The following is a 14,329-nucleotide window of genomic DNA, read 5'->3' on the forward strand; positions in this document are numbered from 1 at the left end:
AGAGAAGCTTCTTTGTCCTTCTCTTTTTCCTGTATAAGCATCGAATGTATTGTTCTTTGAGATCCTGATGAAGAGGAAGAGGGGTCTGGAGTCGCTGTGCCATGTGTTGTTCCTTTTCTACTCATTTTTTATGTATAAAAATGCAAATACAGAAAGTCCAAATTGTAATCCAAATCAGTAATAGAAAAAAAAAATCCTTCAGACTCTTCCGTGTCTTAATCCAAATGGGAGGGGGGGGGGGAAGAATAAAAAATAAATAAAAAATGATAAAAAAACAAGAAAAACAAATATGCAAAAATTTAAAAGAATCCAAGAGTGAAAATATGGGGGGAAAGCGAAAAATAAAATAAAATTGGAAGGAAGGGCACAAAAAAATAATTTTTTTTATTATTGTCTCTTTAAACTCTTTCCACAATTTCATTCAAAGAAAAAAAAACACAGAAGAGGCTTTTTCCCTTGCCTTCTTCCCTTCCCTTACAGGCTTATTCCATTAGCAGTTTATAATAGAACACCTGAATAAACAACCCTCAGTGTTCTCTCTCAGTATTTCAGAAAGCAACACTGTATCTCAAGGTTAAAGCCCTAGGGAGATAATATAACTATGTAACAATTCTCTTGCAACAGTAGGAATCCAACTTATGTATATATATAAAAATAGATGGCAGTCCTTTGCCTCTCCCTTCTCCCATTCACTCCTCCTTTACCCTCTTAAAAAAAGCCTAAAAAGAAAGAAAACGGATCTCACAGAAAGAATTGTTTTTTAAAAAAATTAAAAATTAATTTGTCATCATAGCAATTAATATTAGCAACCAAAGAGCAAAAATAAAACTTTCCCTAAAGAGTTAAATCCAAAAACAGTAAAAACAAAAAATTTCCCTTCACCCAGTCCAAGATGGAGACACTCTCAAAGAAAAAGAAAAAAAAAGATTTCAAAAAATTTCAACATTTAAAAAGAAATAATTTCTCAAAACATTTTTAATCCACCATTCAAATATTATTATTTTTAACTATTTTTTATTCTTTCCAACCTTAGGATGGTTTTGCAAAGTCTACTAAATAATAGTTTCTCACACCTGTCAGCATGTTTCCTTCCACTCTTCCATTCCGAAGCTGTCCCAGCTTTGACAACCAAGGCTGGAATAGATTGTCATGAAAAAGGGCTTCTCCTGGGTCAGTCGGGGATTTTGCGGTATCCCTGAGACCCGCAGGAAGTGCCCTACATGATCACTGTCCAGTGATTCGGGACAGTGAGGTCCAAAAAACAGACTGTTGTGGCAAAAAAACATCGGTTACAAGTCTGGAGCTCGAACTTGCATGCGGTTTCACTGCGACGCCAGCGACGCCCCTGTCTCTAATTTTTTGATTGTTTGAAGTACATTGTTTTGTTTGGCATATTTTTCTCTGTTCTTTTTTGCAACATAGGATATTATAATTCCCGTATAACAGCTTTCATAGTATCCCGCAAGTTTTGGGTTGTTGTATATTGGTTATTGTTTCCTTTAAAATAAAAAATTAGTTCTTCCTTAATTTTCTTAATCAATTCCTCATCTTTCAATAGTTGGGAGTCTAGCATCCATTTTTTTTCCCCTTCCAATTAATTCTGAGTGGCTTGTGGTCTGCCCACAAGTTCGGTAAGATTTCTACTTATCGAGGGCCTACCTTGATGATGGATTTTGGAATCCCGAGAGGTGGCATGCTGCTAAGAGGAGGCTTAGGGGCTTTTTAAATTTGTGCTATAGTAAATTTTTAAATAATTTAACCATGGGGAGGGGTGGGATGGCGAAGATAGGTTTAGGGGGACACCTATCAGGGCCACTGCTAGATCCTGTGAAGGCTCGCGGAATAGACATCGTCGGTTCGGAGGTGGAAGAGGAGGCTAGAGCTCAAGGCCATGAGGGCGGTTTCATCTGCACGGTAAGTGGGAGGGGCAGGTATGGCGGACGTGGGGCCCCATATCAGGTTCGGGGAGTACGCAGTCGCTATCTACGAGCGATTGCACACTCCGGTCCCCTGGTCATTTTCCGTTCCCCGAGTGGCTTAAATCCCCAGAGGCTGGGCCTTCGTCTGATGTTATGCAATGCCAGGTCCGTTGTAAATAAAGCCCCCCTCATCTCTGATCTTATACAGGAGGGGGGCGCGGACCTGATAGGCATTTTGGAGACCTGGTTGGGCACGGAAGGAGGGGTTCCCCTGGTAGAAATATGCCCACCAGGTTTCCGTGCATTCCATCAGGCGAGGGCCCATGGTAAGGGTGGGGGGGTGGCGGTTATTATTAATGAGAGTCTAGAGCCGAGGGAGATTACTGTGCCACAGATAGCCGGATGTGACTCCCTCCTTGTGAAATGGGGCCTGGGGATGCAGGTGGGTTTACTGATCACGTATCTGGCTCCTTGCTGTGTGACAGAAACCCTGCCCAAGCTACTGGATGTGATTGCCGGAACGGCGGTGGAGACCCCCAGGCTTATGGTCATGGGGGATTTCAATTTGCCGTCAGAGGGGGTGGCATCCATGTCGGCTCGGGAGTTCATGGCTTCCATGACGGCCTTGGACCTGACCCAGTTAGTGAATGGTCCCAATCCCATTGGGGGAAACACTCTGGACTTGATTTTTGTCTCTGGACAGTGGTTGAATGATCTGGAGTTAGGGGAGTTAGTTATTAGACCCCTGTCATGGTCAGACCATTCACTCCTTCAGCGGACTTTCGAACCGCCGACCCCCGCCGCAGGGAGATGGAACCGACTCGTTGGTTCCATCCCAGGCGCCTGATGGACCCAGAGAGGTTCCAAATGGAGCTTGGGCCATTCCCTGAGGATTTAGCCCACGGCTCGGCTGGAGCTCTAGTCGCCACCTGGGACCGGGCGGCGGCTGGTGCTCTAGATCGCATCGTGCCTTTGCGGCCTCTGACCCGGTGCCGATCTCAATTAGCCCCTTGGTATTCCAAGGGGCTGAGAGAGATGAAGCACCGAAGATGCCTAGAGAGTATCTGGAGGGCCAGCCGCTTCGAATCTGACCGGACACTAGTTAGGTCTCAAATTCGGACCTATCTAGTGGCAATGAGGGTGGCAAAACGGGAATATTTTTCCACTCTCATTGCATCAGCAGATAACCGCCCAGCCGTCCTGTTTAGGGTGACCCGCTCGCTCCTTCACCAGGGAGCGGTGGAGGATCCCTTACAGGGCGGTGCTGAGGAGTTTGGACAATATCTGTTTGATAAAATCGCTCAGATTTGGGAAGGTTTGGACACAGATTGGGTAGATCCGGGCGGGGTGGGAGAGGCAGGTCTTGGGGTTACTATCTGGGATGAGTTTGATTCTATGGCTCCTGAGGACATGGACAGAATACTAGGGGGACTGAATGCGACCACATGTTTACTGGATCCGTGTCCCTCCTGGCTGGTATTGGCCACCCAGGAGGTTACACGAGGCTGGCTCCAGGGAATTGTTAATGCTTCTTTTATGGAGGGTGTCTTCCCTACCGCCTTGAAAGAGGCGGTGGTGAGGCCCCTCCTCAAGAAGCCTTCCCTGGATCCAGCTATTTTAGCAAATTACCGTCCTGTCTCCAACCTTTGTTTTGTGGCGAAGGTTGTTGAGAGTGTGGTTGCACAACAGTTACCCCAGTACCTGGATGAAACTGTCTATTTTGATCCGTTCCAGTCCGGTTTCCGGCCTGGTTACAGCACGGAAATGGCCTTGGTTGCATTGGTTGATGATCTCTGGAGGGCTTGGGACAGAGGTTGTTCCTTTGTCCTGGTCCTACTAGATCTCTCAGCGGCTTTTGATACCATCGACCATCATATCCTGCTGCGCCGGCTCAGGGGACTTGGAGTGGAGGGCACCGTTCATCGGTGGTTCTCCTCCTACCTCTCCGACCGGTCGCGGACGGTGTTGACAGGAGGGCAGAGATTGGCCCCGAGGCGCCTCTTATGTGGGGTGCCGCAAGGGTCAGTTCTCTCGCCTCTTCTGTTCAAAATCTATATGAAGCCGCTGGGTGAGATTATCCATGGTTTTGGGGTGAGTTGTCATCTATACGCTGATGATACACAGCTGTATATTTCCACCCCTAACCACCCCAACGAGGCTGTTGAAGTGATGTCCCAGTGTCTGGAGGCGGTACAGGTCTGGATGGGAAGAAACAGACTCAGGCTCAATCCCACCAAGACTGAGTGGCTGTGGATGCCGGCAGCCCAGTACAGTCAGCTAACTCCATCCCTGACCGTTGGGGGCGAGTTGTTGGCCCCCATGGAGAGGGCTCGCAATCTGGGCGTCCTCCTGGATGTACGGCTGTCTTTAGAAGAACATATGATGGCCGTCAACAGGGGAGTTTTTTATCAGGTTAGCCTGATATGCCAGTTGTGCCCCTTTCTGGACCAGGCTTCCTTATGCACAGTCACTCATGCCCTTGTTACATCCCACCTGGACTACTGCAACGCTGTCTACATGGGGCTCCCCTTGAAGGGTACCCGGAGGCTTCAACTGGTCCAGAATGCGGCTGCGCGGCTGATAGAGGGAGCACCTTGCGGCTCCCATGTAACATCTCTCCTGCGCAATCTGCACTGGCTCCCGGTGGTCTTCCGGGTCCAATTCAAGGTGCTTGTTATCACCTTTAAAGCGCTCCATGGCTTAGGAGCGGGGTATTTACGGGACCGCCTACTGCCACCAGTAGCCTCACACTGACCAGTGTGCTCTCACAGAGAGGACCTCCTTTGGATACCGTCAGCCAAACAATGTCGGCTGGTGACCTCCAGGGGAAGGGCCTTCTCTGTGGGGGCTCCTGCCCTCTGGAACGAGCTGCCTCTGGGGCTTCGTCAACTCCCCGACCTCCGGACCTTCCGCCACGAGCTGAAGATGTTGTTGTTTCGACGTGCAGTACTAGCTTGAACATAGTTTTAAATTGGGGTTTTAAATGGGGTTTTTAATCGTATTTAAAATGTTTAGGCCATTTATCAAATTAATTTTTTATACTGTTTTTAATCTGTATTATATGTATTTTGGTTTTTAAAGGCTGTGAACCACCCTGAGTCCTTCGGGAGAACGGCGGTATACAAATATAATAAATAAATAAATAAATAAATAAATAAATAAATAAATAAATAATTCTGTCATTTTTTCTGCTAATTCTCCACTCATCCAAACCATGTTGATATGTGACCATGACTGATGGGGGTTCGAATAGAAAGTAAATTGTCTCTTTTCTGGGTTTAGTGTTCTCCATATATCTATTAAATTTAATTCTTTAGTCATTTCTACATATATTTTAGGTATATGTTATAGTATATATTATATACCTACATATATTATGTTTCCTGTAAACATATAATATCTATATTTTGTTTTATTAAGTTTGCCAAAGTTCTTTTACTTTTTGTCGTTGAGTTTAGTCCATTTATGTTAAAAGTTTCACCTCTTTTTCCATAACCCTAATTGTATCTCATTTTTTGTCTTCTGATTGCTCTTATTTCCCTTTCTGTTCTGATCGGTATCTTAGGCTCTTCTCTTTCTTGTTGTTGATCTAGATCTTCTCTGCTGCTTTGGTCTTCCGACCCCACCAAGTTGCTCATAAAGTTCCTGTGCTTTTTCCAGAGTGTCTATTTTAATTATCATTTCTTCCCAAGTGACCAGCATCCCTTCTGGAATCAGCCATTGGAACAGAATATCTCATTTGTTCAAGTGCTTAGCCAGGAATTTATAATCCCTTCTCTGCTCTCATACTCTTCTCGGGATTTGCTTGAGGGTCTGGATCTCTTTTCCTTTATATATTATTACTTCTTCTCTGCATATCTTATATATTGTATCCTGAACTTTCCTCCTCGTGAATTGAATGTGAACCTCTTTTGAGAGCTTGTTTTTTCTTGCATAGCTCGTGTTGACCCTGTAAATGTCGTCCATTCCCTTCAACATTTCCTCCTTATCTCTATCTAGTGCTTTGGCTAGAATTTTTGCCATCACTAATTCCAGATCTTCATCTTTTTCTTCCACTACATTTTGGAATGAGGCAGCTTTATCCATCTCAATATAGATCAAAGAATCTCCCATTTCTTTGCTAACCGTTTTTATTTGTTGGTCTACTTTTCTAGTTCCTTCTCTGATAGTTCCGTTCTTTTCTCTACTTCTCTATTGTGTGTTCATTCTTTTAATGCTTGTTGAATTGACTCTATTTTTTCATCGAGCTTTTTCATCATTTGATCTAATTTCCGCTTTTAATTTCCCCATTTCCTCTTTTAGCTCATTAGTATCAGCTCTTGTCTCTAAATGATTCGTAATCATTATTTCTTGGAGTTTAATCATTGAGTCTTGCAATGTAAGTAGCGAGGTTTAACATTAATATTCGAAGCAGTGACTCAGCTATCAGCATTCCTTCTATTGTTTTTTGTGTCTTCAGAGAAGCTATTGTTGCTGAGGGTGTTAGAGTTAGTGTGGTCTTCTTTCCTGTCTTTATTATTGTGGTGTTTGTAGTAGTCATCTCTTCTAGTATCTCTTTCTGTTTTTTAAGAATATTATATACGTTGTCCCAAATTAACATTAATAACTTACAATTATTTTTCTTAAAAATTAGCTGTTAATATGGTACAATATTTGCTATAAATTTTTATGCTGTTATATTATTTATATAAATCTCGATGTTCACAAAACTATTCAGTAGTTGTAAAGTACGTAACTAAGTAGAGGGTTGATATGCCTAACAATAGCTATCTATACGAAACTCTCTTTTTTCCAGTTCAAATATAAATATAATATTTATAATAAATATTAACTGTAGCTTACAGTTTAAGTTGTAAATATAAATCTTAATAAGTGCGCTATATAAATACATATAACAGTCAGGAAATCTAAGTTGTATATAGGTATATATATAAAGTATATATAAAGTAAAAAAATAATCCGAAAAAGGAAAAATAGAGAAGAAAAATATTAAAGTTTTAAGTATCAATATATAAGAATAAATTACCTTCAATTCAATCTCTTGGTATATAGCAATAAATATAATCAATTCCTTAATTAGTTTAATTAGCCTTATGTAGAATACATTAATAAGTTAAGTAAGTTGAATAACAATAGTTCAAAATTACTTACACTAAACTCTAATTAAAATTAGTTACACTTTAAATCTATAATGTATATAATGGAATAATGGTTTCCAAAAGACATTCAAGTTGTTATATCCAGTAGGAGAAGAGAAAAAATAATCAATTAGCAGATTCAAAAAACCAAAAGTAAAAGAATCACCAATTTATCAATTTCTTATTAATATTTCAGTCTCTCAAAAATTCCCATCAACTCAGTCTTCTTTATTATGCAGATAAGTTGCTGAGTAATGCTCTTCACTATGGACACTCTCCACTTCTGTTACTTCAGATGCTTCTTAATGTCTGTCAATCTTTAGTAAAATACAGAGTTTGCAGCCTTATAACTAGTGTTTGGCTCTCAGTTTTTCAAAGTTCCAAATTCAGAGTCTGAAATCTGATAATCAGAAGATATCTCAAATTGCTATCTTCTCTTATTTTGTTTGTTAAAATGTCCTGCCTTTTCAGGCAATTCTTTTGCATCAACCTCTCCTTAGTCTTCACCACGAGCTGTCATTTGATCTTGCTTTCTACTTTGCTGGCTGTCAGGACTTCAGGGCTACCATTGGAGAATGCTGGCCTTTCGATTGATGGGCTCAACGGGGTTTCTCTACGTCACGCTGGTGATCGCTTATCGCTTATCGCCAGACTGCTCCTCGAGTATCCCCACTCCGACATGCTACCCTTCGGGCTTCGTGTATCCTTTCAGATAAGAAAAAGAGGGGTGAAGAACAGAGCTAGCTCCTCAACCCTCTCTTTGTCCAAATGTCACCAAACGTCTCAATTTGATTGTTAATTTGATTGTTAATCACTGAGTGAAACTCTGTCCTTATGATCTTTCTTCAGCTTTCCTTTGCTTTATAGACCTATGAAGGTTGCAAATGCAAGGAATGGCTGTTGTAACTGTGAGCAATTTGCTAAATGAGGACTATCTGTCCAATTTCTGACCATTATATTATATAATCAATATTGCAGGAAGCTGTTGGATAATCGGCAGGTTCTGTACTCTTTTTTTTTTTAATGTAGTGGAGTGTCTTATAACTGCCGTCACTATCATATCTTTTCAAGTTATGTTTTTCCATGCAGTATGGAGCTCTCTTCATTTTTTAAAAACTGTTTTTAAGAGAGAAATGTCTTCATCAGATTGTGTAATTTTCCATTTACTCTGAAATAAATGACTGCCATAAATGTTTATGTATGCTACTGTCCTGGCATTTAGTAATAAATTCATCTTTAAATAACTGAATCCATCTCAGCATTCTCTATAACAAGGCATTAATTTGATCTTAAGTAAATATTTTCTACATTTATTTTGTAACAAGAAGAGAATAAATTACCTTAGTCTTTGGATTTAATTTTTTTTTCTGGCTCTTGTCCCCTTTTCTACACAGTAGACTGAAATGACAGTGATGGCAATAGCTTCACTTCTGCAATGATAGATGTAATATCAGGCAGAATACCAAAATCTCCATAGTCCTCATTTTCAGGCTGGTTTTTCTCTTCATTTTTTTAAAAACAATGAGAACCCTGCTGAGTGAATAATTGCCCCTCCTGTTTTTTTTTTTAACCTAGGTCTCCAAGAAACCCAGAACAGAAGATCGTTAAACGAGTGATTGCTCTTGAAGGGGACATCATCAAGTAAGTGTTATAGATTGTCACCTCTGACTTTTTTTTTTAACTGAAAAAGTTTTACAACAACAATTAAATTTTTTCCTCCCCTCCCCCCTCCTTCCCCCCTCCCTCCAAAACCCCCCTCCCCCTGACTTCCCGGAGCAAACACAAGGTATAGTTCAATGAACAAACAGTAATACATTAAATTTTTTAAATCTAAAACAATTATAATCCTTCCTTTCACATAATCTGACTTCTTCCTTTAAAATCAAAAACAACATCCTTCATTCAAAGGCAATCTGAATTTTTTTTTTCATAAAAAAGTTTTATTTTTACAATCATATCAAACAGCTCATCCAATGTACAGTTATATACAATTAGTCGGGCTTGCCCAGTCACCACCCCGCTTTTTAACACTCTTCCCTCTTCTACCTTCTTCTACTTTCCAGACCTTCATCTCCTTCTCTTATCTACATCCTCTCCTCCCTCCACCCTACACCTTCCTTCTCCCTCTTCTACCCCTCTTCCTTCCTCTCCTCCTCTTTCCTACCTCCTACTCTCTCCTCTTTTCTCCCTCCCCACCGTTCTAAAATGGTAACTGGGCAGACCCGACCCTACATTAATTATATTTATACATCTTCAATAATCCCTGTACATTAACCATCACTCCATCCTCTACCCTCAACCCCCCAATTCCCCTCCCCCTTACCCCCACCCCCCCACCCAGACTTCCCAGAACAAAATGCAGGGTATCAAAACTAACAATCATAATCCAAAATAATTCCTAAATTATAATATCTAGTCACTCCACACATAATCACACTCTCAATTCCCCTCTCCTTCAGAAATATATCTAATACAAAATATTTCCTAAATTTTTGTTGCCAAACTTTGTACTGCAATTACAAATCCTTCTTTAACTTCTTTATTTCCCACTTGAATTTCTAATATCTGCTCTTTCATTTCAGACATCTCATCAGTTATTACTTTAAATTTTTCTTGTATAAAGTCCTTCAAGTTCTCTTGTAACGCTTCTAAATTCAGTGTTCTAGTCTCTGCTGTATGAGCTGGAGAGGCACTAGCTGATGAGATTCCAGAGCCCTTTGTTACAGTAGACTTTAATTGTTTGGCTGCCATCTTCTATAAAATTATTTATTTATTTATTTATTTCCAACTTAATATTCACTTTAAATCTTCTTAACCTCTGAAAAACACAGTCTTTTAAAGCAATATTTAAAAATCTCCCTTAGATTCTATCAGCAGGCAGCAAGGGGTTAAAGTAGCAAATAACATGCAATTTACCAGCGGCAGACAGCAAGCAATAAAAGTATCACTTTCACTTTCCACTCGTTAGCTTGTTAACAATTCGCCTCCATTTTCTTGCTATTTTCAAGCTTGTTACAAAGTAACGGGGAATTGGTTGGCTACTTGCATAAAGTTCTCCCACTTTCGTTCTGTCCGGTATAATCCTTTATTGTCCAAAATAAATCTCGGCGTTTGGTCGTGATAATTGGTTCCGCCAAAGCAGAAAAATCCTTGGATCTGGAGCACTTCAGGTTGCTGGAGGGAACTTAACCCTTCAAACCCCTTTTTTCTCAGGGGTTTTAGGGAAGTTCTACCTCTACCCTGCAGCTCACCTCCTCTTCTTCTCCCGAAGAGGGGTTTTTTCGAACCGCTGGACGGCAGATTTAAGCTGTCCTAGCGATTCCACATAATCCAGAGGTTGGTGATCGTAAATATCACCACCATCACCTACAGTGCCAAACAGGAAGTCCCGACCATCTGAAATTTCTTAATCTGATATCTATTTTGAATATAATCAATCCAATTCTTCCATTTGTTTAGATATTTTTTTGGAGTACTGTCTTTCAAGAAGGCTGAGATTATAGCCATCTCAGCCAAATTGGAAACTTTCAATATCCATTCTTCTATTGTGGGTAATTCTTTTTTCTTCCAATATTGTCCAATCAACAGTCTTGCTGCTGTTATTAAATTCAAAATCAATTTAGTCTCAATCACTGTACAGTCTGTTGTTATTCCCAAAAGGAAAAATTGCGCTAGGAACTTTATCTTCTTCTTCAAAACATTCTGCATAATCCACCAAATTCTTATCCAGAAAGACTTAATTTTCTTACAAGTCCACCATACATGAAAATATGTAGCATCATCACAATTACATCTCCAACATTTCACTTGCATATCTGGATACATATATGATAATTTCTTAGGATCTAAATGCCATCTATAAAACATCTTATAAAAATTTTCCCTTAAATTCTGCGCTTGCGTAAATTTAACATTTCTAACCCAAATTTTTTCCCATGTTTCCAACATTATTGGTTCCTGAATATTCTGTGCCCATTTTATCATACAATCCTTTATTAAATCTCTTTCAGAATCTATTTCTATCAACACAGTATACAATCTCTTTATATGCCCCTGGGTTTGATTTCTAATTTGTTTAACCAAATTTTCTTCATTTTGAATAATACCAATTTTCCGATCTTCTTTCCATCTAGCCTTTAACTGTCCATACTGAAACCAAGTATAATTCCTCCCTTCTTCTTTTAATGTATCCAAAGATTTTAGTTGTAGATTTCCCCTCTCATTATATAAAAGATCTTTATAAGTAATCATTTCTTGTTCCTGTTCTATATTTATATTCTCTACTGCGTGCCGAGGACTTGCCCATATAGGAATTTTATAATTTAACTTATAATAATATTTTTTCCAGACACGCAGAAGAGAAATTCTCAACACATGATTCTTAAAAGCTTTATCTACTTTCTTATCATACAATAAATATGCATGCCAACCATATAATAAATCATAACCTTCTATATTCAAAATCCTTTCCTCCGTCAAATTAAACCAATCACTTATTACAGAAAGAACAACTGCTTCATAATACAATTTTAAATTAGGCATTTTTAATCCTCCTCTTTCCCATGTATCTTGCATTATTTTCATTTTAACTCTTGTTTTTTTCCCTTCCCATATAAATTTATTAATTCCAATCTGCCATTCTTCCAAATTTTTATCTTTCTTAATTATTGGTATCGTCTGAAACAAGAACAAGAATTTAGGCAAAACATTCATTTTTATAGCTGCTATTCTCCCCAACAAAGATAATTGTAATTTTTTCCAAGTATTCATTTCCTTCTGGATTTTTTACCATAACACATCATAATTATTCTTATACAATTTTACATTTGATGAAGTAAGAAAAACTCCTAAATATTTAACCTTTTTTACAATTTCAAATCCTGTTATTTCCTCTAGTTTTTCTTTCTGGTTCTTAATCATATTTTTGGTTATCACTTTTGTTTTATTTTGATTCACTTTAAACCCAAGTCACCTCTGACTTTTGTGAGAGTATTCTAGCACCTTTTTAGTAGAATTTGAGTGGTATCTCAGACAACCATCATTTTTGGTCACGTATGGGTATGTATTATTAACGAAGGTACCAATCTATACCTTCTTTATTTTTTTAATGAGAAAAAAGGGGTTTAAGGCAAAGATATTCATCAGTTGACAAGTCACAGTTGTTTTAATTTGGAACAAGAACCCTAATTTAACAAACTATGTTGGAATTAAGTTGCATGTTTATTTTCAATTTTGTCCCATTGTCTGTCTCTTCACAAAAGTGATTAAAAAAATAGGAAGAGCTACTTTTGTCTTATATGTGAGCATTAAATTGTAATTAATTGCTCCCAACAACAGAATTGCATGTCAACTTTAGGCCAGGATTATTATTATTCTACAAATCTAGGCTTCTTTAACTATAATTCTGTGTTTGGCTATAAAATGAAGCTGTGGGTTTGGAGTTAATTTACTGCTTCCTCTAGTTTACATTGATATGATGCTTATTTACCAGCTTAAAACAATGTAGGAGCGATATGACCGGTTGGCATTGGAACGAGACAGACATGGGATAGTGAAGCTCTGCGAAACCCAGCTGATACCTGCTTGCCAGGAAACCCTATGGGGTCACCTTGGAGGGGTGGTGAAGATAGGAGGGCCTCTTTGTCGACCACAAGGAAATGGCAATTTCCTCGCTAGATCCAAAGAAATCCTCCTGATCAGCAGCAGAGATGAAGGCCGTTATGGCCAGCACAAAGCTGTGATAACCAGAACAAGAAGATTATGAGGAGGAATGGTTCGTGAACAGAGGATTGAAACTGGATGAGACGATTTTCAACTTCTCTATTAGAGATTTAAACCCCAATATTTTTTAAAAAAAAAGACTCTCCAAAATCTGAGAAAGTGGCAAGGTAATACACAGAGATAGATTATAGACCCAAAAGAGAAACTAATTTTAATGAAAGACTATGAAGTTTTAAAATATAAAAAGCCTGAACTGGAACATGTAGTATTGTGAAAAGTGTCTTAATTTGCGGATAATATTATTGGATTACTGGAAGAAATTGTATAAAGAAAAATGGGTGTTTTTTTCTTCGATCTTTTGACAGTCAGCTGTTCCATTTTTGTTTTGTTTAAAGCTGGAACTTAGAGCTGGGGTGCTACCTATTGGTGAAATATTATACTATACTATGACATGGTGGGAAAAGTTGCCAAAAGTCCTTGACAAAGAATGATATTGATAACAGAAGAAAAACAAGGAGTAGAAGAAAGGAAATAGAAAGCTAAACAACACCTGGGAGGCCTTTTTATTTTGATTTCATATCTATTTATTTTTCTGGCTACTGGGAAACAACTGGTGAGTCTCTTGAAGATTTTTAAGGCAGTGTGGACTATAATTAACATAAATTAACCTGGAAATTAAATACTTGACTAATGTATTAATGAGATTTGGAGAAATTTGGTGGGATATTCTGGATTATTAATATTATTTGATAGAACATCCTAGAAGGCGAAAGAAGAAAGAAGAAAATTAAACAACTTGGACAACTTAGAGGACAACTTAGAGGGTGCAAATTGGAAAATTTTGAGGACTATAAACTAAGTGGACTTTGAGGAACAGTTCCGGGACTGAGTAAAATTTGGGTGTCTTTGGATAATTGGGACATGGAAATCTTGGTGGATTATTAGCAACTGCTGGCATATTAAATTAATGCAAAATGTACCAACAGGGAGAAACTGTCAGCCTCCACTCCAATCTTCATTTCTATTTGTGCATTTTATATTTAGTAGTTAGATTGCAATGTTATTATGTTTAGTGTACAATAGCTCGTGGACTTAAGGTGTATTACTATCCTATATAGGAAAGGAGAAGAGGGCCCTTTAAGAGTGTCGTCTGACATAAAAAAGGGGAGGGGGGAGGAAAGGTTTGAAATCAGCATGAAGACCAGATGCGCGGGCTTTTCAACGAAACCTGCATTCCTGACATGCCAAGCAGTTGGAGACCTTCAGAAGAAATTTACCACAGGGGGCGAGAGGGAGCTGGCATTGGCCCAGCCCTGCCTGACCTCTTGTGGGAAGGAGGGACTAATGAGGGGATATGGGATGTTGGCCATATTTTGTCTCAGATTCAACTATCCACGTCTGTATTCCAGATGTATTTAGTAAAAGTACTTTTCTTTATTTTCAAATGAAGTCAAGGTGTTTTCTTTCCTAAATATAATCAGAGACAGTCTGACATTTAGTTGAATCTCACCACCATGTCGACCAACCAGGATTTAAATTTAAGTACCGAGG

At 39.0% G+C, this 14,329-nt stretch overlaps 1 protein-coding gene across 8 annotated transcripts in view; it reads left to right on the forward strand.

Annotated features, from left to right (window-relative positions):
• Positions 1–14,329, forward strand: part of IMMP2L (inner mitochondrial membrane peptidase subunit 2) — a 530,240-nt gene that overhangs the window by 321,356 nt on the left and 194,555 nt on the right. For all 8 annotated transcript variants that reach the window (XM_058190784.1, XM_058190782.1, XM_058190781.1 and 5 more), the window contains one exon: positions 8,633–8,698. In XM_058190784.1, coding sequence (XP_058046767.1) covers positions 8,633–8,698 — 66 coding nt within the window. The remainder of the gene's footprint in view (positions 1–8,632; positions 8,699–14,329) is intronic.

This window comes from Ahaetulla prasina, chromosome 7 (assembly GCF_028640845.1).
Source record: "Ahaetulla prasina isolate Xishuangbanna chromosome 7, ASM2864084v1, whole genome shotgun sequence".
In the NCBI taxonomy this organism is placed as follows: domain Eukaryota; kingdom Metazoa; phylum Chordata; class Lepidosauria; order Squamata; family Colubridae; genus Ahaetulla; species Ahaetulla prasina.